Source organism: Poecilia mexicana, unplaced genomic scaffold, assembly GCF_051168715.1.
Source record: "Poecilia mexicana isolate PSO_F unplaced genomic scaffold, ASM5116871v1 scaffold_5, whole genome shotgun sequence".
NCBI classification, from domain to species: domain Eukaryota; kingdom Metazoa; phylum Chordata; class Actinopteri; order Cyprinodontiformes; family Poeciliidae; genus Poecilia; species Poecilia mexicana.
Window position 1 is genome coordinate 16392077 of NW_028263374.1, and position 14981 is coordinate 16407057.

General features: G+C 43.3%; 1 protein-coding gene across 2 annotated transcripts; it reads left to right on the forward strand.

Annotated features, from left to right (window-relative positions):
- The first annotated feature begins 594 nt into the window (after nt 1-594).
- Nucleotides 595-14308, forward strand: rad54l2 (RAD54 like 2). 2 transcript variants are annotated; one of them, XM_014999406.2, is made up of 22 exons: nt 595-761; nt 2774-2976; nt 3229-3508; nt 3607-3743; nt 3841-3981; nt 4447-4679; nt 4778-4960; nt 5053-5186; nt 5276-5472; nt 6257-6599; nt 6694-6871; nt 6955-7179; nt 7274-7392; nt 8331-8449; nt 8681-8780; nt 8851-9056; nt 9180-9355; nt 10501-10697; nt 11268-11452; nt 11589-11678; nt 11758-11850; nt 12784-14308. In XM_014999406.2, exons 2-22 carry the CDS (start codon nt 2823-2825, stop codon nt 13767-13769), a joined length of 4476 nt encoding a protein of 1491 aa, XP_014854892.2. In that variant the 5' UTR covers nt 595-761; nt 2774-2822; the 3' UTR covers nt 13770-14308. The 2 variants fall into 2 exon arrangements, with proteins under 2 accessions (XP_014854892.2, XP_014854894.2); XM_014999408.2 differs by having other exon boundaries at nt 12787-14308.
- Nucleotides 14309-14981: the final 673 nt, after the last annotated feature.

A 14981-nucleotide genomic window follows, 5' to 3' on the forward strand; every position in this document is an offset into this window, starting at 1 on the left:
AAAATAAATGTTGGCTTAAGTATTCTGGAAACGTATGCCCCTCTAGGACAAAAAAAAAAAAACAAGATGAAGAAAAAAACCGCTTGTACCTTGCAAGCAGTTTGAGGTACAAGGCTGTCTTTACACTGTGCAGTTAAGCATTTAAATTTTAATTTAAAAAAAGATTTTTTTTTTTTAAATATCCTTATGTGTTTTCAGGCTGGAAGTAACATTTTGGGGTGGCAAAAGATTATTTTGACGGCAGGAAAAGATTTTCATCAAGAAGCCTCCAACCAAAGAGCTCTACACTAATGTTGAATCTTCAAAAATAGCAATGGAGACATTTATACATCTAAAAGGTTTGATTACAGCAAATAAATATTTTTCCGTTAAGCATTAACAGTTAATGTTTTTTCACTGTCTTCTTATTTTTTCCTAAATTAAGTTTACATAACGTGCCTTCTTTTATCAACTTAGAAAATGTAAGAGCGTATAAACACACTCGTCAACTTGATTGCTTCTTTTGATATTTACAAGCGTTGTCGGAAGTGTAATTTGTGATATAAATGTAAAAATCTGCATCTTGCTCCATCTTCACTGAAAGTAGGGCGCAGGAACCTTCGTTGGAGTTCCGTTTTCGGGGGCAGTATTTATGGTCACACTGGGAAAAATGGAAATTAGCAACGTTTATCGTTTCATTTACACAATTACTGTACTTTTCGACTGAATGTTGGTTGCATCTACTAGCAGGCTGACTACCTGAATGACAGAGCGCACAGAAGGTGAGCTCTAACTACACCTGAATGATTGAGGGCAGCTGATGCGCATCAATTAGCCTCGCGTGTTAGCCTCGCTGTGTTTTAGCTTAGCTTTAGCTACGTTACACCCACACATTTATCAAATCATTGTCTAGCAGGGACATCCAACTGGACATCACTATTAGTGGGATAATGTGTCGCTTGTTGTAGCTCAGTGTTCAGTAAAACATTGCTTCTCCAGCACACGAAGAGCTTAACTGTTTTCGAGCGGCTGAAAATACCTTTGTTGTTTAGTAATTAGCGAACATAGAGATTTAATTTAGCTTGAGAAAGCGCCATATGTCTGGACGCCGCGGTGTTCCTCGTTGAATAGCGAATCAATTGCCTATAGTTTGTTTTTTGCACAATAATAATAATGCAACACAGCAGAGGTGGTTTAATGTTAACTGGTAGGTTTCTAATTTAGCTCTGAGGCAGTGGGGTAAGCTTAGTGTAGTGGCCCCACTGAGAAAAAGGACCAGAATTGTGTTTTATGTTTTAAACAAGTTAATTTAAAATAACATAAAGAGACATTTGAAACAATGCTAAAATTTGGGTTGTTAGCTAAAAAATCAGACATGCAGTATTTAAACACATAATTTAAGGATAATGTACATCCATCAAAAATCAAATGAAAATGATGTTGTTGTTGTTTTTTTAAATATTTCTAATCATACCAGTTAGCTTTTGTTAGTCTATAAAGATCAGAATGGCAGATATATTTAAAGCAATACAAATGTGAAAAATAAATGCTCAATGTAGCTGTTATTTAATGAAACATTTTTTTAAGTCCATGTATCAAAATTACAGCTGTAACAGTTATAAAGCTATGTTGTTTTGACTTGAATAGGAACAGTTGTTGCCCTCCTGTTTTAAACAAAACTGATAAAATCGTGTTGTTTTAATTTTATTTATGTTGTGCTAATGCTGTTATATCATAGAACTGTGGTATTTTTACTGAAGGAGACCATAGAACCTCATATCAGGCCCTGCCTACTTGTAGTAGTCAGCCGAGATGTTTTATTTGGATTAATGATTAAATAGTTTTTATTATTGCTAAGCCTGTTCAAACACCGAGATAAAATAAAACGAGTGTTCATCAGAATGACGAATCGATGGAAATGATAGAATAAAGTTACACAATATTTATTGAGCCATTTTTATTTACAGTTACTGTGTTTCACTCATCCATTTCTGGATTTTTTCTGATGAATGTTTTGTTTGTTTATGCAAAACAAACTCAGTATCAGTTGATTGGACAATAGCAGTTTGCATTTAGTGGCACGAAATAAGAATTCAATAATAAAGACTTGTGATGAGCAATGAGTAGATTCCAGAACAAAAGTAGTGTAGTTTCAGACTTTGCTCATTTGAAATTAAGATAATATTTTCTAATCCTGTGTACCTTTGATAGGAATCAATCAGCTCTGCAGATGACATGAATTAGGGGGAGGGAAAGTAGCTTTCTGGAACAATGAATAAGTGAATGAGTCTAGAAAAACCTCCAGGTAATTTATTGGAGAAACCTAATCTGGTCTTTACACCGCAAACGTCTGTAATTGTGTTGTGTTTGTCATCACCCAACTCTAGTAAATACTTCGTAAAAATAAACCCAACACACTTCTTACAGCTTGGCCATCATTTTACAGTAAAATTGTCAGAAATCTTATTTTGAATTTATTTTTAACATAATTGTAAATGTTACTTTAAATATTCTTATCAGACTTTGACAGCGTTCCATTTTCTTCCTGTTAGGCTGGAAAATAGTTGCACAAATTAAAATGTTTGTGACCAAGGTTTGTTTATGTTCAACAATTTGTAAAGCACGTGATCTTCAAGCTCTGAGAACATAAAGTTTTTAGCTCCTTACTGGTCAGTCACTTACTTTGAATGTTTTCAGATGCCAGCTTAATATTCACAGAGGCCACTGATATCAAACAAATGTCTTTTAGATGCATATAACTGGGACAGAAAGGTGAGACTTTTTTTCTCTTAAGTTCCTGATGAAGGCATGTAGGTAATACTTTGACTGCCCTGGAAGACAACATGTCTGAAGAGGCAATTTCAGAAAGTGACCTGGAGACCAGCATTGACAGCGAAGAGGAGTGTATGGAAAATGAGGAGGAGGAGGATGAGGATGAAGAAGACCTGGAGGAAGACGAGGAGGAAAATGATGGAGACGACGAAGATGATGGACTTGGTGGGTGACGATATTTTATATTCATCCATAACTCATTAACATAGCTCTTAATCAAACTGTATTTAAAACAGGACTTTGTGTTGCAATGGCCTAATCAAAGTCAAACCCTCAAAATGATTAAAACTGTGCAACACAAATTCCCTTGAAACAAAGCAATGTGTTTTAATTTAACCGTCTTTTTGTCTGAATATACAACATGCAGACTTGAATAGTTGGGCGTTACTAACTGTAATAAGTCTTTTCTCGTTGAAGAGCGACCTGCAAGTGCCCAGAGTCGAGCCGATGGGGACGGCAGGGACTCCAACTCAACTACCTCTGGAGAGCCTTCCTCAGAGCCTCCTTCCCGGCCGTCCTCCAGACCCGCCTCTCGATCTCAGCTTCCGACCGGGGCGGGGAACTCGAGTGAGAGCAAAGCCGCGTCTAGAAAAACAAAGAAGGACAAAGCCTCTAAATTAACAAAATCACTCAAATCTTCAAAAAGCTCCAAACCTCCAAAGCCAGCCAAGCCAGCTCACATGAGGAAGAACATCAGGTATGTCTGTATGTATGTGTGTTTTACGTTGAGGTGAGCCGCGTTAATGTCTTTTTCGGTTCACGAGCAGGTTTGCTTCTTTTTACTTCTGCTCACAGAAAGATGCTGCAAGAGGACCAGCTGGAGGCTGGAACCAAAGCAGCTCAGCAGGAGGAGATGGAGAGGCGGAAACGACTGGAGCAGCAGAGGAAGGACTTTCCTACGCAGGCCCCGTCTCTCGCGGACGCTCAACTGGGTGACTGTTTGTGATCAAGAAATTATTAATGATTGTCCTGCGATATTTTAATTGTAAATCTCCTGTTTTCTTCCGATTTTTTTTTTTTTTGCAACAGTGGAGACGGCAGCTTTATTAGCAGAAGTATCTCAGTTGGTTCCTGCTCTCCAAGGTAAACAGGATGTGATCTGTCTGGATAGTAGCGGTGAGGAAGATGAGAAAGCGGATATAAATTTGCCCGCCCTCGCCATCGGAGATGGTGAGTACATAGTACAGCTCTAGCCAGTTTCAAGCAGTATGACTAGGGGTGTGCATTTATTGTGAAAACTTTATAACCATGATAAGAGTTTTGATTTATCGTTGCCTCGATAAATATCAATTCATGATGTTAACTGAAAATCCAAATTAACTGTATTATCGGAAATGTTATAACTATTTTCTCCACCGTTTCATGAGAGCATCAATAAACATCAGTAAATTTGTAACTATTATTAAATGCAGTCACTGTGGAAAGCTCAGTGACATAAATCACACTTCTTTTAACTGAGCAGCGTCTTGAAGAAGCCTGTTTTTTTTTTTATTGGAATGTTAAAAAGAAGTAATAACTGGATGTTGTCATCATTTTTATCATTATCACAATGAAATTCAGAGTCCATATCGCCCACCCTTCGAGTGGGATTTGATTACGCACCAACAGTTGTTTATTTCCTCAATGGTGTTGCAGATATAATTGAGCTCAGTTCAGGGGACGAAGACACCCTGCAGATCAGCAGCGAGTCGGCTGACGAGGAAGCCGACGCCGCCCACGGCTCGGAGGAGAGCAGCGGCGCTCACATAAACGACGCGCTCAACTTGCCTGACGCCCAGGGTCGAGTGCTGGTGAACATCAACCACCCTCCGGAGGAGAAAGACGTTTACCTCGCCCCGCAGCTGGCCCGAGCTGTTAAACCTCACCAAGTACGACTGCGACCTCTTTCTACTCTTCTTCACGTAAAGCTTAATGTGTAACTCGCAGGAAGTGTGTGGTAAGCCTCATTTTTTTCCTTTCCTTTAAGATTGGGGGAATCCGGTTTCTCTACGATAACCTGATCGAGTCTTTGGACCGGTACAAGACCAGCAGTGGCTTCGGCTGCATCCTCGCTCACAGCATGGGCTTGGGCAAAACGCTGCAGGTCATTTCCTTCATCGACATCCTTCTGAAGAACACGGAGGCCCACACTGTTCTGGCTATCGTCCCCGTAAGTGATGAACATATTTTGAAACATCACGTTCTGGATTCTTCCGTCTCCTGAGTTTCACCTCTCAATGTTTGTGTTTCTCCGCACCCCAGGTGAACACGCTCCAGAACTGGCTGACAGAGTTTAACCTCTGGCTCCCACCCCAGGAGGCACTTCCTCCTGACACCGACCCCGCGTTCGTCACTGGCCGCACGTTCAAAGTTCACATCCTCAACGATGAGCACAAGTACGTAACGTGGCAGCCGATGTGCCGCTGTGACCGTTTACGTTGAAATATTTTTTACCCATTGATCGTTCTGACCGTGTGACCCTCAGAACCACGGTGGCCAGGGCCAAGGTTGTGGAGGAGTGGTCCAGAGACGGAGGTGTGTTGTTGATGGGCTATGAGATGTACCGCCTGCTGTCCATGAAGAAGAGCTTTGTGATGGGGAAGAAGAGGAAAACAAAAAAACCAGCTGGGCCGGTTATTATTGACCTGGACGAAGAGGACAGGCAACAAGAGCTCATGAAAGGTAACCATGGCGATACGTAACGTGTGAAAATATGCAGCGGCTTGTACTAGTCGTGCACCATTTGTAGACATCCGAAGGCTGAAAATGACACCCAGAGGAAAGACGTTAGCTGCTCAAGCTAACCCAGCTAAGCAAGACTGATGGCATCAATTAACTCGCTCACTCTTTGGTTACCTAGCAACGACCTGTTGAGCAACTTGAGCAGCAGCAATTTCAGGATTCATGCCTCATGACAGTTTAAACGGCCTGGATAAAACAGTAAAAGCCACATCACCAGTTTGGCAGTATTTAACAACCAAAAAAATAATCAATCATTATCGATATTGACCGATAGCATTTGCCCAAGAGGTAATTAGGTTTAGGGGGCTATGACTTTTTCACACAGGGTCCTGAAGGTTTGGATTGTTTTCTCCCTTAACAATAAACACCTTCATTTAAACACTGATTTATTTTTTATTTTACTTTTGTTACTTTGACTAATATTAAAATTGGTTTGATGAAACACTTAGACATGCCAAAAAAATAAAAAACCAGGAAGGATTCAAACACTTTTCACACCACACGAAGGTGAATTTTGGGGTCAGTTTGGTGAACGGGATTTCATTTAGGAGCATCAGAGTAAAGGGCACTGAATGCACATGAATGCTACTTCTTGTTTTATCACATAAAATTCAAATGAAACGGCTGAAGTTTGTGGTTGCAACGTAACAAAACACAGAGCAGTTCAAGGAGGATGAATGAATTGGACGGCGCTTGTTAATAATCGCACTGCCTCATCCACCAGGGATCGAAAAGTCGATATCACGGCCCGGTCCCGACGTGGTGATCTGCGACGAGGGCCACCGCATTAAGAACTACCACGCCAGCACGTCGCAGGCCTTGAAGAACATCCGCTCCAGGCGCAGGGTGGTTCTGACGGGGTACCCGCTGCAGAACAACCTCATAGAGTACTGGTGCATGGTGGACTTCGTCAGGCCCGACTTTCTGGGCACGCGCCAGGAGTTCAGCAACATGTTTGAGCGTCCCATCTTGAACGGTCAGTGCGTGGACAGCACGCCCCAAGACGTCCGCTTGATGCGCTACCGCAGTCATGTGCTGCACAGCTTGTTGGAGGGCTTCGTTCAGAGGTGAGCCTTTCTCGCTTGGAAACGCTTCACCGAAGGGTATCTATTATTACATCTGCGTTGCCATTGTTTTCTGCGTCGCTATTGTCCTTGGCAGGCGAGGCCATGACGTGCTGAGGCACCACCTCCCGAATAAGGAGGAGTTCGTGATCCTGGTGCGGCTCTCTCCCATTCAGAAGGCGCTGTACACCGAGTTCATGAAGCGCTTCCGAGAGGCAGGGAACAGCGGCTGGCTCGGCCTTAACCCACTTAAAGCTTTTTGCGTCTGCTGCAAGGTCAGACTGCTTTTGTCTCGTTTTGAGAGCCGCCTCCGTGTCGCGTTCCTCGGCAAAGCTTTAACCTGTGGTTTTCTGGACAGATCTGGAATCACCCCGACGTCCTCTACGAAGCCCTGGAGAAGGAGAACCAGGCCAATGAGCAGGACCTGGACCTGGATGACATCACCTCAGCCAGCAACCCACGCTGCCCTGCTCCCTGCGCCGGCCTGAAGACCAAAGTGGCCGACTCGAGCAAAGGCAACAACAGCCTGCCGCCGCTCAATCCGTCTCAAGAAAGAGCCAATCAAGTCATCACATATGAATGGGTAGGTTAGGGCCAACCCCGGCATTTAGATGCAGCTAAAGCAAAGCAAATACCAGGGAAATCCAGCCAACTTTCTGCGCTTAATTCTTTCTCAGGCGAAGGACATCATGTCAAACTACCGGACGGGAGTTTTAGAAAACTCAGCTAAGATTGTTCTGCTCTTCCACTTGATTGAAGAAAGCGTCAGAAGAAGAGACAAGATTTTGGTCTTCAGGTAAGTCTTCTGTCCTGCATGAGTGAGAAAAAAGACATTTATGTATTTATTATACTTTTCTTGGACAGAAAGTGGAGTGTGACAGGGTTACTGTGCAGGAAAAGTAACGATTTGGTTTTTAATAAATTTCAGATCTGAAAAAGTGTGAAAAAGCTTTTCTGTTACTCCTGTTTTACATCTAAAACAATAAAATATGATGTTCTCTTAAAACATTCGGCATATAAACAGTTCTCACTACCCTCTTTACTCTAATACCCCGAATGAAAATCCAGTCCAGCCAGTTGCCTTCAGAAATCTGTATAAATACATCTGTCCTGTGAAGATGTTAGTTAAGAAACGACTTCAGCAAAAACAAAAAGGACAGATCTACATTCATTCAAGAATCTGTAGAGAAACTTGAAAATCAATCTCACACACACGTTCTCCTTCCAGCCTGACCGGATCTTGAGCTGTTCTGCTAAGAAAAATAGGCAAAAGATTTATGATTTTAATGTAAAACGCTGTTAAAGACGAATCCTAAAAGACTGTAAGTATTTTTTCCACAATTATCCACTTTTTAGTGTCAGTTTGTCACATTAAAATCTCTCTAAAATGCACCAAAGTTTCTGATTGTAATGTGACAAAACGTGGAAAAGTTTAGTGGATGAAAAGAATACTTGAGCAAGATGCCCAAATCACCGTCTTTTAAGAGGAAAACAATAAAAAAACAACTAAATCCTGCTTCATAATAAGTTTGAAAATGTTTAGAAGATGATTGTTCAGGATTTTAACTTTTAAAATATTCAATTCAACATTTCTTCAGCTCGCCCCCGTTTTTGGAGCATACAGATCCAGTCCAGTCATTCGTTGCATGCAGCTTAAATAATATGATGCCTGTTTTCTTGGCTGCGCCTCTGAGCTCAGTAAATGTTCTGATGGATTTTTATCGTGTCCAACAGCCAAAGTTTAAGTACTCTGACAGTCATCGAGGATTTCCTTTCAAAGAGACCCATGCCCCCCGGCATCGTCCCCAGCGACAGCCAAAACCAAAACTGGGTTCGCAACCTCAACTACTACAGTAAGTTGTCCGACTTTTGCTTTTTTTTTTTTTTTCCCCTAACCAGTCGCTAATCATAAAGTGTTTTGCACTAAAATTAATTTTTTTCACATTTTTGCTTCATCTCTGATAACTTTTTATTTACATAGCAAGTGTTTTTTTTTTTTTTTCTTTTTCAATATTTCATCTCTGTCAATGCTTTCTGAGTTACCTAGCTTGTCCAGTTGTTTCAGCGCTGATGTGTGTCTGCAGGACTGGACGGGAGTACATCTGCGTCAGAGAGAGAACGTCTCATCAATCAGTTTAACGACCCAGAGAACAAAGCAGCGTGGCTGTTCCTGCTTTCCACACGGTAGGCCGCTTCGTCTCGCAGCCGGACCTCGTGCTTCTTCTCTGCGCTAAACGTCGTCGTCTTCCCGCAGAGCGGGCTGTTTGGGGGTGAATCTGATCGGGGCCAGCCGTGTTGTCGTCTTCGACGCGTCGTGGAACCCGTGTCACGACGCCCAGGCGGTGTGTCGCGTGTACCGCTACGGTCAGAGGAAGCCTTGCTACATCTACCGCCTGGTCTGTGACTTCACCCTGGAGAAGAAGATCTATGACAGGCAGGTCTCCAAACAGGGCATGTCGGGTAAGAGCCTCACATTTTTTATTTTTTTTTTTGATGGATATTAACTCATTCGCAGCTTTCGTCCTTCTTAGAAAGTTGCCAATGTTTTCTGAAACAGAACTCCCTTATCTTTCTCTTTTAAAGACCGGGTGGTTGACGACTTGAACCCAGTGCTGAACTTCACCCGTAAGGAAGTTGAGTCGCTGCTGCACTTTGTAGAAGAGGAGCCTGAGGCTGAGAGGATCTCACTGGAATCGCAGAGAGAGTTGGAGTCGGTGATATATCGAGCTTGTGAGCTTTACCCGAACCTCATCACCAAGGTAGAGTTGCTTGAAAGGCGTTACTCCGTGTAACAACTTCAGAAGCTTCAGGCATGCTTCTAGATTTGTTGCTCTTCAAGCGTAACGGGAGGTTTGGGTGTTTTGCTGCAGAATGAGCCAAGGGGCTCAGATCCCTACAGGCTGGGTTGATGCGTCTCTCTTTGTTTGAGGAGTGCAAAAACACACAGATGTCTAAAACATCTCCAAACTGAATAAACAAGGAGGACATTTTCAGGTCTGCGAAATTTACTGGAATGTTAAAGTCCAGTAACAAAGTCAGTCAGCTCTTGTTTTCGTTCAGGAAACGAAGCATCTGTGTTTTGATGGCCTCATTAAATAAAACTCCTCAATTCAACTAAATGCCCAAACCTGAAGTAGAGTGTTAGTCTGTGACTTTTTGTTACTTTTAGGATTGAGGTAATAAATATCAACTGTTCTTATAATTAGCTCTGTAATTAAATCCAGAAATTTAGAAGTTTACAGTTACAGATTTAACATATTTGAGCTCATCAATAACAGCAAAACAATACAGTAATTGTCCAACCCCGAATCTGTCTGCTGAAACGTCGCTGGCAGAATTATGTTGCTGTTCTGTCAAAACGAGTCAGTCTCTAGATGTACGAGGCTGGTAGAAACTCAGAGAGCTGTGAAAGTATTGAATCGCTTTTCAGATTTTGTTTAGACAAATTTCTTCTACTTCACAACTCTGCGCTGCTCTGTAATTATCACATTAAATTCAAATGAAACACATTCGTTTTAATAATGAATCGTTTAAATATAACTTTATTTTCAGTGTTTTTCCTGTTTTTATGGAGAGAAAATTTACTTATTTTTTTTATTTGTAAGTTCTCATAATGCTTTCATTTTGCTTCACTGCATGTTTTATGTGAAGCACCTTGCGTCTTTAGTCGCATTTATTTAGTTTAATTCGGCTACCAAATAAGAAATGGTTTGTAAGAGCCCACAACATGAAAAAAACACACATTTCTCCAGTATATCCAGTAGAATCTAACATGAAAAGATTTTATGTTTTGAGGTGGTGAATAAGTAAGTAATCTGAAGTCTCCAAACATCAATAGCTTTAAATCCCTGATGTCTTTCCTGTGGAGCTGAAGTCCATCTTTTTCTGTCTGATGTCCCTCTAGCCACCTTTCCACCATGAGTCGCTGCTGATGGACCGCAAGGAGTCAAAACTGACCAAAGCAGAGAAGAGAGCTGCAAAAAAGAGCTACGAGGACGAGAAGCGAGCCTCTGTACCGTACTCCCGCCCGTCGTACGCGCCCTACTACCCAACAACTGAACACTCGCTGGCGAGCATCGCAGCGTTTAACCAACGCGGCTGGTAGGCTTCGCCGTTTTCAGTTGATTATTGCTTTATTTTTAGATCTTTACGTCTGTAACCCATTAATCTTTACACTTGTTATCACAATAGTGATAGATTGCAGCAACCTGCGCCACCCACTGGATGCAGGGAGTTGGTTGGGTGAACAAACTCCTCCCCAAGTCAGTAGGTATTAGCGATCAGTAGCACACTGCTGGTGGATGTTTAGTGCACTATGGAGCAGAAAGGTGACGTCATCGTTTCTTCCTACATCCAGTGGAGGGCGCAGGTTGCTGCAATCGATAGTAGCCACACAGGCACGCCCTCTAGAAGGAAACAAACGCACCCAGTACAACACTTTCATTTTATTGGCAGAGAGGTTGCCAGGCGACTGTGCCAAATGGCGTTTCCAAAAGTGAGCAGAGAGTGTGAGCGTGAGGAGAAGTTTTGAGTACAAGCATTACAAGTTTTGAGAAGAAAGACATGAAGTCCTGTTTTCAAAATGAAAATGTGTGCTATTGGATTTTGGCAGAAAAATCGCCCGTGATTTACTATTGGAACTGCAGCTCACGTTTGTGTTTGTCTCTCCAGGCGCCACATAACGCGGCCGGACGACAAGCCAGTCGCGAGTGTCAGGCCCATCCAGTCGACCCCGATCCCGATGATGCCTCGGCAGGTCGGCATGGGAATGGCCGGCTCCAGCTCTGCCGGCAGCCTTCCTCTCAACTTCCTGCAGAAAGCAGGAGTTTATGTGCAAAGGATTGTCACCACAACAGGTATCTAACAAATAGCTACTGCAAATGAGAGATTTGTAGCGATTCAAGTGTTTAAGACGTTACCGGCAGTAAAATGTTTAACAAGCTTTTGAAGTGTAATCAGATTATAACGTACAACTTTCACCCGGATCCGCAGACATTGTAATCCCAGGAGCAAACAGCTCCACAGACGTTCAGGCTCACATCAGCGCAGGAGAGAGCATCCACGTCATTAGAGGATCGAAAGGTAACATCTTCATCAAGAGACCTCTTCAAACAGAACATCTTGGCGAACCTTTTCAGTCGTTTAATTTGCCCTAATACAGGTACTTACATCAGGACGAATGACGGAAGGATTTTTGCTATTCGATCTGGAAAGATCAGCCGACCGGCAGCTGGAGCGTCTGCTCCATCTAGAGGTGCAGAACGTTTTGCTGTTTCATCGACTTCTTCCACATCACTTTGCTTTTTTAATTGTCTAAAGGGATTATACTACACACGTTGCTGTAATCGTAAAGCTCTTTCCTTGCCACGTACATCAAGTAAAGCCTGTATTAAAGTTTTAATCGTGCAGCGTGGGGGTAATGAGTAATGATCCCCTGCTCATTTTGTAAGTTTACTCACCTGGAATGGAAAATTAATCCTTAATTTAATGCAAATCTTTTTAGGGTGATTTTATTTGCTCTACAGAGGCAGAATATCATCAAAACTCCAGAACAAATACTTTACATAAAAGGTAAAAAAAAAAAAAAAAAGGTCATGTGTCGCTGAGTAAAATAGTAATAATTAAATCCCCTTCAAACAACCAGGATTCTGAATTGGTCTGGTGCTCATCATGTGGAGCACAAATACTTCTGACCACAAGCTGTGTGTGTAAAACACACTCCTCCATGGAAACACTTTCTCCACGTTTTTCTTTAACATCGGTTGTGGAAGATGCTGCCAATGTTCCTACAAGACAATAAACCCCTTACCGCTGCGCAGCTAAACAAAGCAAAGTTATAAGTGGCCTTTTGTTTGGAAGTGATCTTTGTTTCACTAAGCGGCTTCTTTATTATTTTCATGGATGCGTTTTTTTGGGGTGGGGGGGATTTCTAACAGATATTCTGTTTCTCCGTGTTAAAATAAAAGCTACCTGAGAAGTTGGAGATTGTTTATATTGCAGGGGAACCAACAATGCAGTAGCTAATCAGATGTCTCTGTTTCTGCTTTGAAGGAGGATCTTGTAGGCACTATCAAGTTATACGTCATTTATATTAATATGTAATTTCCTGCCATTATCTGATTTTTTTTTTTCAAAGTGAACTAGGGTTACTCCCACATCTTCTTCAATATCATCTCTATCTCCTCAGCAGACACCCAAGCCTCCCTGATTCACCCAGTGAGCAACGGCTGCTCGTCTCCAGTCGACCAGCCGGGGCGCTCCCCCTCCGCCGACCAGCGGCCCCCGTCTCCCCTCAGCTCGGATTTCTTCCAGGAGCTCAGCCATTACGCGTCGTCCACAGGCAGCGGCACTGCCGGCAGGGCGAATGAATCGTCGTCGCTTCTGGATTTGCCGTCCGCGACGGCGGGGGACCAGGGCGGCTCTCAGACCGGCGATCAGAGCCGACAGCTCGGCAACGACCTGCTACGTTCAGCCGCGGAGGCGCAGCGCGGCGGCAAGCGGAAGCGTGACGGCGGCCAGGACGACGTGCAGACGGGAGGAAAGCACACCTCGGTCCCGGCTCATTTCCCCGGATTGTCGGTGAACTCCGGCGGGCTCAGTTTCCCACCGGTGGGTCTGAACCTGGGGAACCTGGGGAGCCTGGGTCACGTGAGTCAGCCGCTTCTAATGCCAGGAGGAGGATCTTCGTTCCTCCAATCTCCGGGACAAACGCTGGCCGACCTGCAGTCCATGTTCCCCTCGGTGAGCTCGGACCTCCTGAGGCAGCCGGCCGCGGGGAACGGACACCTCCCTCCCTCGTCCTCAGCTTTCTCTTCCGCCTCCTCCACCATTCCCATGTCGTCGACGGCAACCTCCTCCTCCCTCCCGTCTGGCACTTTGCCTCCGTACTTGATGAACCCCAACATGGCCGGCCTGCTTTCTTCAGGTTTCCCTCTCAGCTACAGTCAGCCACTGCTCTCCTCACCAAGAATGTTCCCCGGCCCTTTGCTCTCGGGGTCGGGGGGCTTCTCCGTGCCCAACTCCAACTCTGCGACGCCCAGATTCCTCTCTCATTTTACCAACCCCACCTCCAGCCTCCTGGGCGCCGCGCTGACGCAGCCGGACAGACACCCGAGCGCGGTGAACGGCGGGGACAGCTCTGATGATGACGTCATAGAGGTGACGGGACAGTAGGGCTTCAGAGTCCCACTACAGGTTTTCTTTTGTTTGTTTGTTTGTTTGTTTGTTTGTTTTAAACAGTTTTACAGTCAGAAAATAATCAAAATACATTAGAAATGGGAATTATTATACAAAAGCGATAAAACTCAGAGGCAAAAGGCCTGGAATAATTCTGTGATGATTACATCCATCATGGTTTGAAAGTGTATTCAGAATCCAAATGTGACCAAGAAGAGGAAATGTGAAACTCAGCTCTGAGTTTACATCTAAAGTGGGTTAAATGTGAATAAGTTACTCCTCAGACATAAAGTTGGCTACTTCTGAGCCAGTTCTTTGAAATAAGCAGGTCACACGGGTTCTGTTTCACTCGGTGCCTTGCAGAAGTTTCCGTATCCCTTACAGCCTTTCACATTTTGTCCTGTACCAGTCACACACCTCAGTGTATTTCATTGCGATTCTATACAATAGACACACCCGTGTGCATAATTGTGAAGTCGAAGGAAACTAAAACGTGAATTTTTCACAAATAAAAACCTTTTGAAGTGTGGTATGCATTTCTGTCCAGCTCCCTCAGAGTTAATACTTAGTATTTCCACCTTTATGTGCAATTACAGCTGCGATTTCTTTGACAGTTTTTCATACCAAATGCATAAGTTTTTGCCCATTTTTCCATCTTTCAAAATAGCTCAAGTTTCATCAGAATGGATGGACGGTGAACATTCCCAATTGGATTTATGTCTGGACTTTGACTAGGCCTAGGCCTCTATGATTTGATTTAAATCATTCCATTATAACTTTTTGGCCTGTATTTAGCTCCATCCATCTTCAAATCAACTTGGATCAACTTCCCTGTCTTTTGATTAAAAACCATCCCCTCAGCATGATGCTGCCACTGTCATGTTTCACTTTGAGGATGGTCTGTTTTCTGCCTTAAATAACATTTTGTAATGTCGTCTGATCAGAGCACCTTTTTCCACATAGTTGCTGTGGCGCCTTCAGGTCTTTTTATGGTTTTCTTTCTGCCTGTTCTTGCCAGCCTTTCGTTGGGAGTGGAGTCCTGTCAACAGATTACCCTAACTGAGTAGTGGATGTCTCCAGCTCCTCCAGAGTTCCGAAGAGTCCCTCTTTTTGCTAAAAATGTTGAAATCTTTGGCTTTCATCTCACAACCCTGATTTAAAGTCCACACCTTTTCCCTCTGACCTGTCTGCTGTGTTTTTTCTTTACTA